This window comes from Malaya genurostris, chromosome 1 (genome assembly GCF_030247185.1).
Source record: "Malaya genurostris strain Urasoe2022 chromosome 1, Malgen_1.1, whole genome shotgun sequence".
Classification (NCBI taxonomy): Eukaryota; Metazoa; Arthropoda; class Insecta; order Diptera; family Culicidae; genus Malaya; species Malaya genurostris.
Window position 1 is genome coordinate 150,947,374 of NC_080570.1, and position 16,525 is coordinate 150,963,898.

General features: G+C 38.2%; 1 protein-coding gene across 2 annotated transcripts in view; it reads left to right on the forward strand.

Annotated features, from left to right (window-relative positions):
• The first annotated feature begins 2,738 nt into the window (after window positions 1-2,738).
• Window positions 2,739-16,525, forward strand: part of LOC131426185 (uncharacterized) — a 135,371-nt gene continuing 121,584 nt past the window's right edge. For both annotated transcript variants that reach the window (XM_058588714.1, XM_058588715.1), the window contains exons 1-2: window positions 2,739-4,229; window positions 13,045-13,227. In XM_058588714.1, the coding sequence (XP_058444697.1) occupies window positions 3,205-4,229; window positions 13,045-13,227 (1,208 nt within the window). In that variant the 5' untranslated portion in view covers window positions 2,739-3,204. The remainder of the gene's footprint in view (window positions 4,230-13,044; window positions 13,228-16,525) is intronic.

Below are 16,525 nucleotides of genomic sequence, written 5' to 3' on the forward strand. Positions count from 1 at the left end.
AGAAATTCTAAGCTCTGTCTAAAAAACAAATTGTTAATTTATAAACAAATTTTCAGACCAGCCATGCTTTATGCGGTACCAATTTGGTCAAGCTGTTGTTCCACCAGGAAGAAAACGCTTCAAAGGATTCAGAATAAAATTCTGAAAATGATTCTGAAGCGTCCTCCCTGGTTTAGTACAAATGAGTTACACAGACTCACAAATATAGAACCATTAGATGTAATGTCACATAATATTATAAGCAAATTCCGACAAAAATCGATGCAATCTTCAATTGAATCGATTCGCTCTCTGTATTAGTTAGTAAGTTAGTATATAAGTTCCTTTTCCCCATTACACAATACAAGTAGGTTTAGAATTTTCCCTACACAAAAATCTCAGAATTGCGGAAGCAAATGATGTCTTCATGGTAATAACCAAATCATATATATATAACAGGGCTGAAAAGTCACCACTTGTGGCTGAACACCCAATTTAAATCTTAATAATTTAATTTTAACTCATATTCCAATAAATAGTTATTAAAAAAAAAAAAAAAAAAAAAAAAAAAAAACTTCATTCGCTTTATGTAATTCCCAAACATCTTTGGCGGTGTGACAAGATGCCAAATCACACCAGAATAGCGAACTGTATCGAACAAGCAAGGTGCCGGTGCTTGAAAGTATGCACGAAAGTTGGATACATTTAGATTTTCCTACTCCGGTTTCAACTATTTGGTCGTTCACCGGGGGACAGTCACAGCATGTACAAAAAAAATCTGGGCACTTCTGCAATATTTGCTTAATCTGTGCATTCTTCTGGTGCTTCTTGAGATGCGTTTTTGCTCCGCTCCCAGCCTCTCTGACTGTTGTGAAACGTGTAACGAAAGATTTAGAAACGCGATAATTCAATTCAATTGTCGTCTTTGCCTCGCCAGTGCTTAACAGATTATGTTGAACTGTTATACCACCTAGCAGTTCAACATAAACCGCTATGCAGACGTAAAGTGTGTGCTATTTTGCAAAACATTTTTTACCTTTCTCTATAGAAAGGTATTAGACTTACTGGAAAAAACGACTATCGAACGATGCCTCGGAGACCCATGGTTTTATATACGATTCGACTCAGTTCGACGAGATCGGAAAATGTCTGTGTGTATATGTGTGTGCACTTTTCGAAGATATTTTACCGCTCGTTTGAAAGTTACTGTCGGGCCATTGATCAAGTTCAAAGATCAAATGGCTGCGACTTCTGGTTCCGGAGATATGGTGGTAAAAGTGACGTAACCGACAAAACACGTTGTTTTCGGAAAGCTCTAAGGCTCAGGCACCTTGGCAAAAGTCCCCATACAAAATTTGAGCTAAATCGGATATGGGTAAGGGGTGCTGCCAGGCGGTTAAAGTTTGGGTAGGGCGGTTCGACTTTGAAAAATCACCATGAGATTTCCGAAGTCGAAATTTTTTTTTTTGATGCCGAAGGTCTTAGAATTGCATAAAAGTCCTAGAAAGTCGATTTATTCAGAATTTTTTTAAGATGACACTGAATCTCGACGTTTCATGCAATTTTTCGATTTCGGAGATGTGAACCTTTCAAAGATTTTTTTTCTTAGCTCGATTTTCTCGAAGATGGCCGAATCAGTTTTAACAAACTTGGTTTCGATTGAAAGCTACTCTTAGCTTGTAAAAATCGCGTTTTTTCTATCCGTAAATCTTTTTTCAGAAAGTGACCAATGATCAAATTCAAGTATATTATACCTGATACTTTTGCTTTAGAGAATGTTGTCGGCTAGTCGACTTAAGCGCTGAAGCCCCCTTTAACGAACTTACCAAATAAACCTGGATGAATTTGTGTTAGAAATTATCAGCCCAAATTCGCGTCATAAGTTATCATAGTAAAAAAAATTATAATGACACTGTTTGAATGACAAGAGAAATGCATTATCACACCAACTAGTGGATTAGGAAAAAGTGTTTTATACTGTTACTGGTCGATTCAGTTTTAATTTTATAAATAATGTATTTTTTTCCCACAAAAGAAATATTTACGGATCCTTTATGTGGCTATATGTGAATTAAAATAGAAGGTCATCTTGCTCGCTTTATTGTCCACAACTACATATTTCTTGTCTGATCATAAATGCGTTGCACTTGCTCGATACAATATACGACCTATTACATTCTACTTCGGTGTCCGATTTGGTTGGTGGAAACTATCAAACTGTATTTGACCTTTAAGTCGGCCGAATGTCAACTTAACGAGCGTCACAAAAAGTTTTCTCAAATGTTTCAAGTTATCAATTTTAATCCCATCCCATCGAACTTAGGCCTCCCTTTAGGTAGATTCGTAGATTCGCGAGAAATAGTTTTACATCGTGCTACGATTCTCCCTCGCGCTTTGTTGTCATTTGGGTTTGTGAAGCTGAACCAGACATAATCAGAGAGTGCAGAGCAGTGCGCCCGGTAGCCCCCGAAGCTTAGCGAAGCGGCTTCTGGAGTGTTATTGTTCTGGCGGTGCGTTTTGTGAGCTTTTCTTTCTCTCGGCGCGTGGAACAACATGCTCACCTGCCCGCTAGCCTCGCTGACTGACTGACTGATGGAACCGCCGGTGGTCGTCGTCTATGTTTTTGTGTAACGCGCCCGGGGACAAGCGTGTGCATTCGCGATGGTGCAGCGACGCCAGCGGTCTCTAATGTTGTACGGGCTCCGGGCTCAGAAATTTTTCGTTCACAGTTAGTATGTTGTTTACTTTCTCGCCATAGACACAGCCACAAGGACCCGGGTCCCCTGGTTTGTACGACGAGCGCGCGCGCGTGTGAAGTATGTGCGTTTTTGCGGGGGTTCGTTTTGGGCCTACAACAGACACAACCTGCCGAAGGGGGGCCTATCGTGATTGATAGTCGCGTGTGTGCGGAAATCAAATGCGATTAGAGGGTGGACTGAAATAATTTTTTTCCAGGGCTCAATAAGTGGTTGCGAGTGAATGGTTTAAATAATTAAACGCAACGAAAAAACAAAAGTGATTGAACGGGGCAAAATTTTCCGGGTACAATCGAGGGGAGAAGTGGGAGTAGTTTCCATAATCGAGTTTCGCCCGCTGTGTTCGTGTTCGAGAGTGATGAAACAATGTTACCAGCGCAAGTGAATAAGAATTCCACCAACGACGCACTTTTATTACCGCTCAAAATGTTGAAGATTTTGGACGTTTTGAAATGGCCATAGGACAAAAATGCAAAATCATTTACAGTTTGTGAAAAATTTATTCCATAATTGCTTCAACCAGCAGCACGCCAACAGTAGCTCCTTCATGCGTGACGGTTCCATTCTGTCCACATTGCGAAACAACAAAGTCCACAACCTGCACGTCAGCAGCGATCTACTGAAAGATTACGATCGCAATTACGACGCCATCAGTGCACGAAATGACCGAATAAAACTACCCGCAGTAAGAACTTTGGATATCATTCCAAAGTCCAAAGACGTTCTGAACGGCGACTGGATCCTCCGGTACTCGGATTCAGAGACCAACCAGTACCCATGGAGCGGTGATTCTAGTCCGAACTTTGATCTCGTCCCGTGGCGCAGATCGAACCGCAATCAATCGCTCCTGACACAATCGTCCACCTTCAATTCCTCGAAACAATGGAACGAAAGCAGAGATAAACGAATCCTGCAGCGTCTTCACAAAATAGAAACCAAACAGGTCAAAAAACACCTCAAAGAAAGTCTTAAGTATTCGAAACGAGTCAAACGCATCCGAATCATGTTGTCGGTTGAGATGCGCCAGAAGAACTACGAGGTGCTCCCGCCGAAGTTACTTCCCCGACGATTCGTAATAAATCCCGCCAGCATCAGCCGGCAAACGGCGAAAGAGAATCACATCACCCGGTTGACGGTGATCGCGATCGAGCAGCAGCAAAAATCACGTCACTGGGGCTACTTCAGCCATCGGCGAAATGAAAATTTCAAGGAAAAAATCGCCAAACAGGAAGCCATCGGCCATCATCGAAGAGCATCGTCGAAACAGCAGCAGGTGGAGGTGGCCCCAAGCACATCTGGGGCCTCCTCCGGACCCGTCAGCCGGGATGATGATGATTCGATCGGTCTGAAAGAAATCGAACAGCATGTCTTCTGCAAGAACATGAACGCAGTGAAAACGCTTGGCACCACCAAACGCATAACTCCGTTCGTTCCGAAACAGCTCGAAAGTGATAAAATGATAGTACAAATGTGTAGACGGTGTCGAAGTAAGCGGTAAGTTGCATACCCGGCAGGCGCAGTTGGTCGGGTGGTTGTGCCTAACTTCGGGCGTTGAAATGGTACTTACCTTTTGGTTGGTAGTTTGGTTTTTGAATCTTCAATTTTTCTTGTTGAAAAATTTACCAACAATGCTATACAACTTATCCGATTAATGTTAAACCCTAATGCTACCCGAGCAGTAAGTACCAAGTCTATAACAGAAAGCAATTTTCATTACAAATTTGGGTGTAACTCTGGTCTTAAATATCAGAAAGAAATACAGTTTCAATGAGTTCGATGGTATTCAAATTATGCGTTTAACGTGGCGGAACTTATTAAAATACACAGTAAAAACTCGGAGTTATTATTATTTATTATAAATATACCACGAACTGTGAATTCACGGCTTCTGAGATCTACATATGCGAGTTAGTTAGAGTGAGATCTGCTGCCCCGTGATGAGCAATTTTCGAACTATTTTTTCTACAGTATTGTCGAAGCAAAGCTATTGTATCCGATTTCATCACAATTCGTTGATTGGAAGTTAGGTAATCGACAAAATAATATGGCGACTCCACTAACGATATGACTATTGGTATCGGTTTTGCTATACTAAGATGAAATGTAGCGAAGAATGTGCGTCACGTTTTTGAACAATTATTCAAATACTAGACAGAATTTCTAATAACCAAAAACAATCAAGTTTTCGCAATTAAATTCATCACAACTAAGCATTCTTAGAACTGTGAAATGTTGCTTTCCCGAGCCGTAATTGGTTTTTGAAATGTATAAACGGGTACTGTTCCGTTTCACAGGAATGATTTTAGAATTGAAACAAAAACGTTAAAAGTAAAATTTCACAAAGAATCTGAAAAGGCAACTCCAAATTATTAAACTTAAGCCGAAGTTTGACAAAGTTTCAAGTGAATTTTTTAAACTTTTCATCAACTTCGTCTGGTGGTAGTGTGGGAAATGCACAGTAAGTGCAGTGAAATAACAACTTGAATACAATAAAATGTGTATTATAAAAAATCGTTGATTTTCTAAGGTAACTGATGTTTATAATGCTAGCAAGTTCCAACTCTGTTTAGCTCAACGCATTGATGTTGCTTTGTAATGTAATATAGTATAATAGATATTACTTCAGATTGTAGTAAAATAAAAAATTCAACCTAAACAGGCTACTAAATGAAATGAACATCATTTCAACAGTTTTTTTTATCGAAAAATAAATTCGACCGAACTCTTTCATGCGGTGAATTACTATTTGGTGACGGCAAACATACTGAAAATACTTGAATGTTTTCTTGTTTGCTACTAAACTCAGGTATATAGATGGTTAACAAGTTAGTCAATACATATAAATGTAACCTCATGTCAGTCAATTACAAATACTAATGGTTCATAGTAATAGTAATAGTAATAGTAATAGTAATAGTAATCAATGACAAAGATTGAATTAGGATATATTCAAATGGTGAAATATTCACAAATCCATTACGAATCTAAAAGAGTCTCTTTTTACAAGCCAGCAAAACAGGTGGTCAGTCCACTGCGCACAATCACTGGAAATATTCCTTGTTTCTATGTGTCGGTTTTGCTTGTTATGCTTTGTGCGACAATTCGTTCAATTCAATCGGTTAAAATTTTGCGCGCATTTTTTTTTGGGACTACATTTTACCTTAAGGTGAAATGTAGCGTCATAAAATGCGCGCAAAATTTTATCCGCTTCAGTTGAACGAACCGTCGCACAAAGCATACCAAAAAAACGGACACATATAAACAAGAACTTATTTCAATGATTGAGCGCAGTGGGCTTACCTCTCGTTATATTGGCTTGTAAATTGATAGAGCGCGGTCGAATTTACTTATCGAATACATTCAATGCCAATATATTCCATTCTACTTGACTTTCATTATCATCTTCGACTAAGTAAAAAGTATTATTTCTGTTATGCCAATAAGATCGTAGCACTAGCCATGTAAGCTATGAGTCGGCTGCGAAGTCTGTTGAAACAGAAAGGCCAAATATCTCAAAAGGAATGTAATTCCAAAACTACCACACCCAGACATTTTCCTGGTGTGGATTCAGTATTCTCCCAATACGATTCCGCCACTCCTTGTCTGCGAAGTCTGTTTAAACAAATGGTCATATTCAACAATAAATGTAATACCAAGGCCTTGCAATGCATTGAACTCAACAGAATTGGACATTATTAGCATTAAAAATGACAGTTACTTAGGAAATAAACAATTTCTAACAATACCCATTTTATTGTATTCAACTCGTTTTTATTTCAACACAAAACCCAATGCTGCAAAGATTCGCGTCATAATTTTATATTTAATTTTTGCTCACGATATAATGCCACCGTGCCCAGCGTGCATTTCTCACACCACCTCAATACGAAACAGCAGCGCGCAAGCAATAAAAAATGCGGAAAAGTTTATATAAACTTTTTCAAATTTCGGTTGTTTTAGCTAAAATTTTATAATTTTGAGTTGCATTTTCAGATTCTTTGTGAAATTCTGCTACAAACACTACTTTTCAGTTCTTGATTTCGAAAACTTAAGTGTTTTTGGTTTTTCGAAAATCGGTCGAGTTTTTGAATAATTGATCAAAAACGCGATTTTCGCATTCCGCTACATTTCACCTTAAGTGTTGAAATATGTAATTTTCCGTCCCTGAGCCAAAGGCAGAGTATAGTTCTCGTAGATTTAAGTCATTCTTGTAAATTTCAGTCATTAGACAAATTACGTTTTCACTAATTGTTATAAGTTACAATTTTTATATTTTTTCGCAGTGTACGAGCGTTAACAAACTGTAATGAACAGCATTTGAAATTATCAAGTTTCGTGGTCAACGTGAGGTTTTTATCTTATAAAACCATATCTAGAAAAATTCGATTCAAACGCCTTCTCTCATACACAGTCAGAAATAATTTTCAACAACAATTCCTTGTCCCGGAGCATTATTGTTGCATGACTGCCGGGCCAATGAAAACCCTTCCATCGAAGGCGGTGGTGTGTTCACTTTAGATGTCACGGTGCGACTGATGATGCGGATTTGTTTACTGTTTACCTTCTTACTGGAATCGAAATTTAAACATTTTCCGTTCTCATTCGTGCTGTTTCGGTTGCGCAATCAATTAAGCCGATCAACAGATGGATATTAATTCAAATTATCAGTGTACGATGCGGTTTTTACGCGATTGTTTTATGCAGTACGTACCTCCCCTGCATAAAAGAAGACTTGAGTGTATATGCGTAAATATTTTGTAAATTCCACGAAAGAAAAAAAGAAATCGGTAGCGACTGCGACTAGAACCGAGAATCTTCAGATCATAGAGTACGGCGGCAATCAACTGTATTTTGACCGTCAATAGTGGTCCTTGCCTTCAACGTTATATTCAGTATTATTGAGTTGTTTGAACCGCTAACGACGAGACGATTATAGATTTTGTTTAATAGCTTCTTGAAGCGAATTAAAGGCCTCAGTGGAGTTTTTCTTTCGTTCTAATAAAGACGAAGTGATTCCAATAAAATCTACTGCTGGTGTCATATTTTACGAAGTACTGTAAACTTCCGTCTAAAATCGAAAATTTTGCGAACAGTCCAAAACACGAAAATGAGTCAAGTTTCGCTGAGACACAAAGTTCAATTTTTGTGTCAGCGAAACTTGACGAGTTTTGTCGTGAATACGCAAAGCCAGTTTCAACTCAAACAAGAGCGACTGCATCATGCAACAGAGCTGCTGGTCGTTTGAATTGGAGAAAAAAACGAAAAGTGAACAACATTATATAAAATCAGCCGTTCTAATATTCCTAAATGTTATCTAAAGAACTATTAAGATTACTTCTTTGTACATCGAAGGTGAAAATCATCAGTTTAGTGACTTTCCAAAATAATTGGATTTACTTCGTGCACTTTTCGCTGTGCAAAAATCGTTCGAGAAAAATGTTCCGAACTGTGCTAAATATCGTAGAGAATTTCACAATTTGGTCCTTCTAAAAGGCAGAAATGAATCCTGTCAGCATCTTGATAGTTTCTTTCAATGAAATATGCAAATCTGGAATAAAATAATCGACATCAAAAATTGTTTAAAATTCTAGTAGTGAAAAGGGGGAAAGTTTCACAATTCACACAATCGATCAACTATCAATTCGAATTCGAAAGTATAAAGAAATCGTGTCAGTTTTATTCGTATTCACGACATCCAGTTATGTCTCTGACATTACACACCCGTACTTTTTTAATCAATTCAATTAAAATAATTATTATTTACTCTAATTAACACCGGCATCTATTTTTTACCTACAGAAATGTCGCTAAAGAGATAATCGACAGGGAGAAGAGTCTCCAATGCAAGATTTAATTATTATGTTTTTATTTTATTAATAAAAAAACTACTGAACAAATTCGGAACTGAATTGCAATTTTCGATGCACTTAGGGTGGTCAATGTGACCAACAATTTTTTTTTTCACATTGCAAACAGTGATTATAGCGACGAAAGACTGCTTCAATTCCAGCTGGATGATTACACTGCACTCAACAAAACACTATTTAGGTCGAATTTGATGTGTAGATGTAACAGGAGTGCAGCATTGTACATGTCCCATACACACAGCAGACACATTGTATGAATGGCGCATTTGAATTAGCGTAACGATAGTCAGCGCACCTATTTCCTAATATTTTTCAATCAGCTGCATTGTATTTTTATTAATGTTTTTGTTATTTATGATATTACTCCACCAGAACGGTAGGGCCGAATAAATTTCAAATACATCACCACTATTGATTCACTTATCAACCACCCTACGCACACTGAACATTTTCCTAAAGGTTCAGTTTCTGATCATCGGTTAATTGATTCATCATGTGTTCTGCAAAGGGATGTGACACTATATAACGGCTATGAAAAATTCATTTACAAAAAATCTTCTGTTCGGAAATCATATCAGATATATTCAGTGTGCGAACTTTTTTCTTGAATATCATCGGGGAGAATGTTCGCTAGTGAGCTTTTCACAATTGATTTTTTACCATGTGAAATTGATTTCAGTGATTTGCAAAAAATCAGTACAAAAAATAAACATTTTTTTGTTTGTAAATCACCTGTAAAATTTTTTCGCTTGTTTGTTGCAAATTTGTGCATTTTTTGAAAATTTGTCGCGATTTCCGAAATTTTGATAAATAAATTGGATGAAGCACAGGGTTCGTTCTTGCATCCAAGCATGGCAGCTACTGACACAGCTTGCAAACTTGCGCTCAGACAACAACATTTTACCAGATTTTAATCTCACCATGTTAAAATGTATATTGCTTTTTTTCCAAGCATCATTGCAGGATTCTGGTCAGAACTCAAACCAGGCATTGAAAACTCAACCATCACATGGCTATTATTCAGCGGGCTGAATAATATTTTTGTGATTTTTGTAAGCGCGATTACGTACTTCACAGCATCTGATATGTAACTGTCCCTGCATTGACGCAGCAACGTATCCGGGTTTTTGGTTCTCCATACATGGTTGAATCTGTGTATGGTGAACTAAAATTGAAGGATATTCTATCGTTTCTCACCCAATATGGTAAGGAGCTATAGTCAGGGAGCTTCCCCTCCATGTTTCTTTTATCCTTCCCTTCCCATCAGGAAAATGATGGGAATTTGGCAAGTTACAAATCTCCAAATAACTAGTGCTAATGCCATTCTCTTTCTTCAAAACAGTCTCATGAAATTTTTTTTATCTTCTTAATAAATGATTTCTGACACTAATTTGGGCTTATTTTTTGACACCAATTAATTCAGATTGATTCGATTGATACTCGACATCATTTCTCAAACCAAGCGCTTGACATTTTTTTGAATAACTATTTATTGGAATATGAGTTAAAATTAAATTATAAGGATTTAAATTGGGTGTTCAGCCACAAGTGGTGACTTTTCAGCCCTATTATATATATGATTTGGTTATTACCATGAGGACATTATTTGCTTCTGCAATTCTGAGATTTTTGTGTAGGGAAAATTCTAAACCTACTTGTATTGTGTAATGGGGAAAAGGAACTTATATACTAACTTACTAACTAATACAGAGAGCGAATCGATTCAATTGAAGATTGCATCGATTTTTGTCGGAATTTGCTTATAATATTATGTGACATTACATCTAATGGTTCTATATTTGTGAGTCTGTGTAACTCATTTGTACTAAACCAGGGAGGACGCTTCAAAATCATTTTCAGAATTTTATTCTGAATCCTTTGAAGCGTTTTCTTCCTGGTGGAACAACAACTTGACCAAATCGGTACTGCATAAAGCATGGCTGGTCTGAAAATTTGTTTATAAATTAACAATTTGTTTTTTTAGACAGAGCTTAGAATTTCTGTTTATAAGAGGATATAAACATTCAATAAATTTATTACACTTTGCCTGGATTTCTTCAATGTGATCCTTGAAAGTGAGTTTTTTGTCATACGTTAAACCTAAGTATTTAGCTTGATCAGACCATGTCAATTCCAAGCCATTCAATTTGAGAATGTGATTATTGTTTGGTTTAAGAAAAGAAGCTCTTGGCTTACGAGAAAAAATAATTAATTGCGTTTTTGCTGCATTTGGTTTAATTTTCCATTTTGACAGATAATCACTGAAAATATTTAAACTTCTTTGTAGGCAACTGCAGATCACTCTTAGATTTCTACCTGTGGCTAACAGACTTGTGTCGTCACAGAATAACGATTTCTGACAACCAACGGGTAGATTTGGAAGATCAGAAGTGAAAATATTATACAAGATTGGAGCTACGCTCGAACCCTGCGGAACACCGGCTCGTGCGGGTAGCAATTCAGATTTACAATTCTGATAGCTAACCTGAAGGGCACGATCAGTTAAATAATTTTGAATCATTTTGATCAAATAAATAGGAAACTGGAAATCAGACATTTTGCTATTAAACCTTTGTGCCAAACACTGTCGACTGCTTTTTCTATGTCTAGAAGATAATCATTCTCAACAAGATAATTTTTTCAAAAAGTTTACTGATAGAAGAAAGTAAGCTAATTGGTCGATAACTTGATGTTTCTGCTGGATTGTTATCAGGTTTCAGGATAGGAATTACTTTAGCGTTTTTCCATCTTTTTGGGAAGTAAGTTAATGAAGCGCTCGACATTTGTGTTGCCTATTTGTATGAGAAGAGTGATGCTAATCTAAAAAAAAACCCTTCTTAATCCACTTAGTGGAATTTTCATAGAAAACAAAAAAAAATGTATGCCAAAGGTCTTAGAATTGCATAAAACGTCGAGATTAAGTGTCATCTCAAAAATTAAAAAAAAACCGACTTTCTTTGCGCATTTCAAAATTTTTCCAAGTCACAGAAAATCGATATTTTTTTCGAGATTACACTAAATCTCGTCGTTTCATGAAATTTTAAGACTTTTGGCATCAACAAAAATTTCAGATTTCGTAAATTTCATGTATTCCTCCCCTCTATGGTGATTGTTCAAGATCGAAAATATTCAAACCTTAACTGCCAGCACCCCCTACCCATATCCGATTTAGTTAAATTTTGCATGGGGACTTTTCTCGAGGTGCTTAAAATTTTGAACAATAGCGTTTCACGAAACTAGAGGTGATTCCAAAATATTGGCACAATTATATACATAAGAGCGGTAAAAAACAACGTGTTTTGTCGGTTACGTCACTTATATCATCATATCTCCGGAACCAAAAGTCCAAAAACCAACCAACTTGATCAATGACCTAACAATAGCTTTCAAACGAGTTTAAGTTTGTTGAAATCGGTTCAGCCATCTCTGAGAAGATTGAGCGGTAAAAATATTTTCGAAAAGTGCACACACACAGACATTTTCCGATCTCGTCGAACTGAGTCAAATGGTATATAACACTATGGGTCTCCGAGGCTCCGGAGGCTTCTAATACCTTTCTGTAGAGAAGGGTAAAATCATGTGAACAGAAAAGCGGTCAAAATTCTTCGAAAATTTTCTGATAAAAAAGGAACCGTTAAAGTACACAAGCATTTGAATACGAAAAATTCAAAACAATTTTTTTGAAATTCAACACTAAAAAAAATTTTTTTTTATGGCTGGATCTAGTTGTCATCTTTTTCCTAGGGGGGGAGGCGGTTTCATCGCTATCCAGCAATTTAAGGGGAAGCAGTGGTTCGCTATTCTCGCTCTCATCCATTGGTTCGAGGTCACTGTTCCTGATGGAATCATCATTGTTACTTCTATTTGTCCAGGTGTTGGGTGCGTTGCTAGCTGCAGCTGGTGTACCTTGTTCTGCATGAGTTGCGACTATAGGTTTTCGTTGAGGAGGATACTTCAATGTTGTTGATGGCTGTATCCGATGCACTGGGTTTTTTTTTGGGTTGGTGTGGAGGGAGCGCTGTTGTCCTTTGGTGCAGATGTCTTCTTCTCCAGTTGTTCACATGGCTTACCACAGTGAACAGCTTTTTGACAATTTTGACATGTGGCCATCTGGTTTTCATAGGTAACAAGTGATTTGCACGGAACCCTTGTATCTTGGCCGAAAATAACACAAGAAGGTATAGCGTACGCCATTTAGAATACCGGGGAAAAAGATCTCCAACTTTTATTTTTCGATGGAAATAATCTCTCCATACTCGGACATAGTTTTGCAAATATAAGGATCACAGATGCTGGAGGGTAGATCATGCACACGCAATTCTCATATCACATCTTCTTTAAATCTGCTTGTAAATACATTTTCGTTTTATAATGCTATCATTTTCTGTCGATCATTCTTTTGCCAATTACTAACCATCTCATTTCTTTCTTTTTCTTTCCAGCGTGACAGTGGGGTGCTCCGGGTATAACGAGTCCAGATACCTGTCGCATCTGGACTCGTCCCATGCACAGATGCTTGCCCCGATGGAACGGCCGGCGGGTGGAGCCCTGGCGCTCCACTACGCGGCCGCCCGCGGGTGCCTCGACTGTGTGCGGCTGCTGGTGGAGGCGGCGCCCGACATCAGGTGAGTGTCTTCATCTTCATTATAGAAACTAAAATCGTTGAGATCTTCATCTACCAGAAAAAAAGAGGGGAGGGTACGAGCGGTTTATATTTTCCATGTTTTTATGTTGCGAGTTCATCACTCGAAGGTCAATAAATCTTTCGAAATGGGGTTAACCCGTATTCATCTGTACTCAAATATTCAATCAAAACCTTTACTGGCGAGTAACTAGTATTCATCCTTTTTCGAAGCAATGCACCTACTACAGCTGAAACAGTCTGGACTAATGGAATGCATAAAGGAGTAATTGTCCTACATAAAGTTTGCGTGACCGTTTATTTGCAAATTCATTATCAAAACTAAGCGGTCGATGGTCGATGGTCGATACTCGCTACTAAACCGGATCAAGCGCAAACAAAATCGTGCTCAATTTTGCTGTAAGCCAACATTTGCACTGATTTCACCAAACGCAAAGACTACCACCATGTCGTGAAGAAAAAAAAACAAACCAATTGTGTCTAGTTCCTTTGCTGCTGCTGATGATCCGAGAAGAAGAAGAGAAGAAGTGTAATTTAAATCGAACGACATACCGCTGCTACTGCAATTAAAAAACTCGGTCAATCAACCGTCGACTGGAGAGAAGTAACAAAAAACATTTTCGTTATGCAACTGATGGACATCGCCGTTCGATTATGGAAAATCGTGAAGCTCAAACGGTCGGAGTCAAGTAGGATCAGGGCCGAAGACCAAGAGCTTCATGGAACTAGTTCTCATCTTTAAGCTCGATTTCAAAATAATGAGATAATTCTAAAGCTGACAACGCAAGAAATTAAACCATCGGGGAATGTACATTGTCCACCTCGGAAAATGAACTCGTAAAAAGGGCAGTGATCGCCTTAATTGCTACCAACCCCCGCCCCAAACGCAGTAACAATCAAAGTAGCTTTCCTGGCAGAGTGCCCTGCAATTACCGACCGAAGAACCCATTATCGGTTGAAAAGGGCCTACTAGCGATGCACTACAAAACACATAGGACACAATAAAACAATATGATCAATTAATGGAATTAATAACGGACGCCATGTTACAGCGGCGACGATGATGGGCAATTATGTGCGCCACTCTGCCGAACGAAAGGAAAATGCACGCACCGTTCAAGTGCAATCCTCCACCCTCTCGAGAGTTGCCGCGCGAGTAGGGGTAAGGCTTTTCTTTGCCGAAGCAATTTACAGAAGCAGGAAGGAACCGATCGAAGCAACCGGTTGCTTGTTTAGTCACTCATGAGAAACGAAAAGGAAAATGGCGCACTTCGGTTTGGTTGCGCACCCTCAAACCCCACGAAACTTCTTCTCTGTTCGGCGACTACGATTGGTTGCTCTCCGGTAGTAAAATCAGCGCGAAACAGTTCCTGAATGCCAAATTGAGCAATTATTTGCGCCTGGACTGATTAACTAATTGACGAATTGATTCGTGTGCAGAGGAGGTGACTACTTGCGTGGGCGTGCGCGAGCTGTCAATTTATTTAAATTTTATACTGATTTTCGCGAAAACCGCGAAATGCAAAACGTCAAGTGAACAAGTAATTTATTAGTATGATACCGGAAGAATCAAATCAGTACATTAATTCCGGTCATAAAAAATGATTAGCCTGGCTCGAACGTTTGAGTGGTTAATTACTAGTAGAAAATCAAAATACATGAAAATATGACGGCAATTATTGTTTGATATGTGATGGATTGTTTTAAAGCGTGGGGCGAGATACGATTGACGATCGCGTTTCCATTTCATTTCATGGCAATTGATTCCAGTCATTGGCTTAGCTCAGTTTTTCATGTGTACGAACATAAAAAAGGATATTCCGGTTTCTAATAATGTTTGCTACCCTCGAAACGATTTTTCCAAATTTGAGGTTTTATTAGTATTTGACGAGAAAAAAACAGCCTAGAAAAGACTGACGAACGAAACAGCAGAAGTAAAAATTTGCGAAAATGATTGCCAAACCAAAATTTTTTGAAATCAGTGTAAAATTAGGCTCGTGAAGCGGTGTGTGGACTGTTCTCTTGCGAGAAGGATGCCGTAGAAAAAAGCTGTCAGGTTAACGATGTGGCTGAAAAATTGCATGTGAGCAAGATTTTCATGAAGAATACATCAAACTGGCGCTTGCATACGTTCGTTTAAGGTTCTAAAATCCCTATACTAAAACAGAGTACATTCGCAAAAAAACCACACCCGAAAGATGTACGACCAGAAATTAACGAAACCACACAACTGCGTAACGGATGACAAGACATATGGATTCCAGGAAACCTGTATGAGACTGTAAGTTTGAAGTTTTCAAGAAGCTGCGGATATAAAGGATACCGAAGTTTGCCAGAAAGTTCCTAACGTGGCAAGCGATTTGTGCTTGCGGAGAGTGAAGTACACCTTACTTTACCGCAAGCACCACGAATGGACAGGTGTGTTGGGAAAAGTATCTCGCAATGCAGTTCCTCCCTTTCCTAAAAACTCACAACAATCCGACGATATTCTGGCTGGATTTGGCATTATGCCACCACACGAAGAACGTGCTAGAGTGAGTATAAGACGAATATTGTCGATTTCGTTCCGAAAGATCTGAACCTCACAATCACTCCGGAACTGCACCCAATAGAAAATTACTTGACCATAAAAGAATAAAATTACTTGACCATAAAGAATAAAAGAGCCCTTCTATAACAACTAAAAGTAGTGAATAATGTTGAAGAAATCTCAGAATCGACAGGTTTTTTTTTCACATTAGCCCAGGCTTGCTAATGTGAAAAAAAACCTGTCGATTCTGAGACCGTGCAGAACCTTATTACGGCACAAATCTCCAAATATCAAGGGGAACGTGCCATTTGAGCCAATTTGTTCTGATTATTACTGGGAATAAGGCCAAGGATCATAATTGTTTCATTTTACCTCCTGAAAAATTGGCGATGTTCGAATATCAACTAGAATTTAGAGAAAGAGTCGCGTGTTTTACACGGTACAACTTTTAATTGAACAGTATGGATTCCGAACACATGCTCGGCTCGTTTGTTCAAAGAGTTGGCAAAACTATCATCCCGGATGAGAGAGGCTAAAGGGTTCGACTCACATTAATGCGCTTTTTTTTCGCAAATTTCTATTTCTGCTATTCCATTCATCAGTATATCATCCAACTGTTTTTTTTTTCTCGTTCAATACCGACATAAAACTTCAAATATAGTTGAAGATACGTCTTAAGAAGACTGAATACAATTATTTAGATATGAATACACTTCTCATATCTAAATATTGTTTTGTAAGTAGGCTAAAG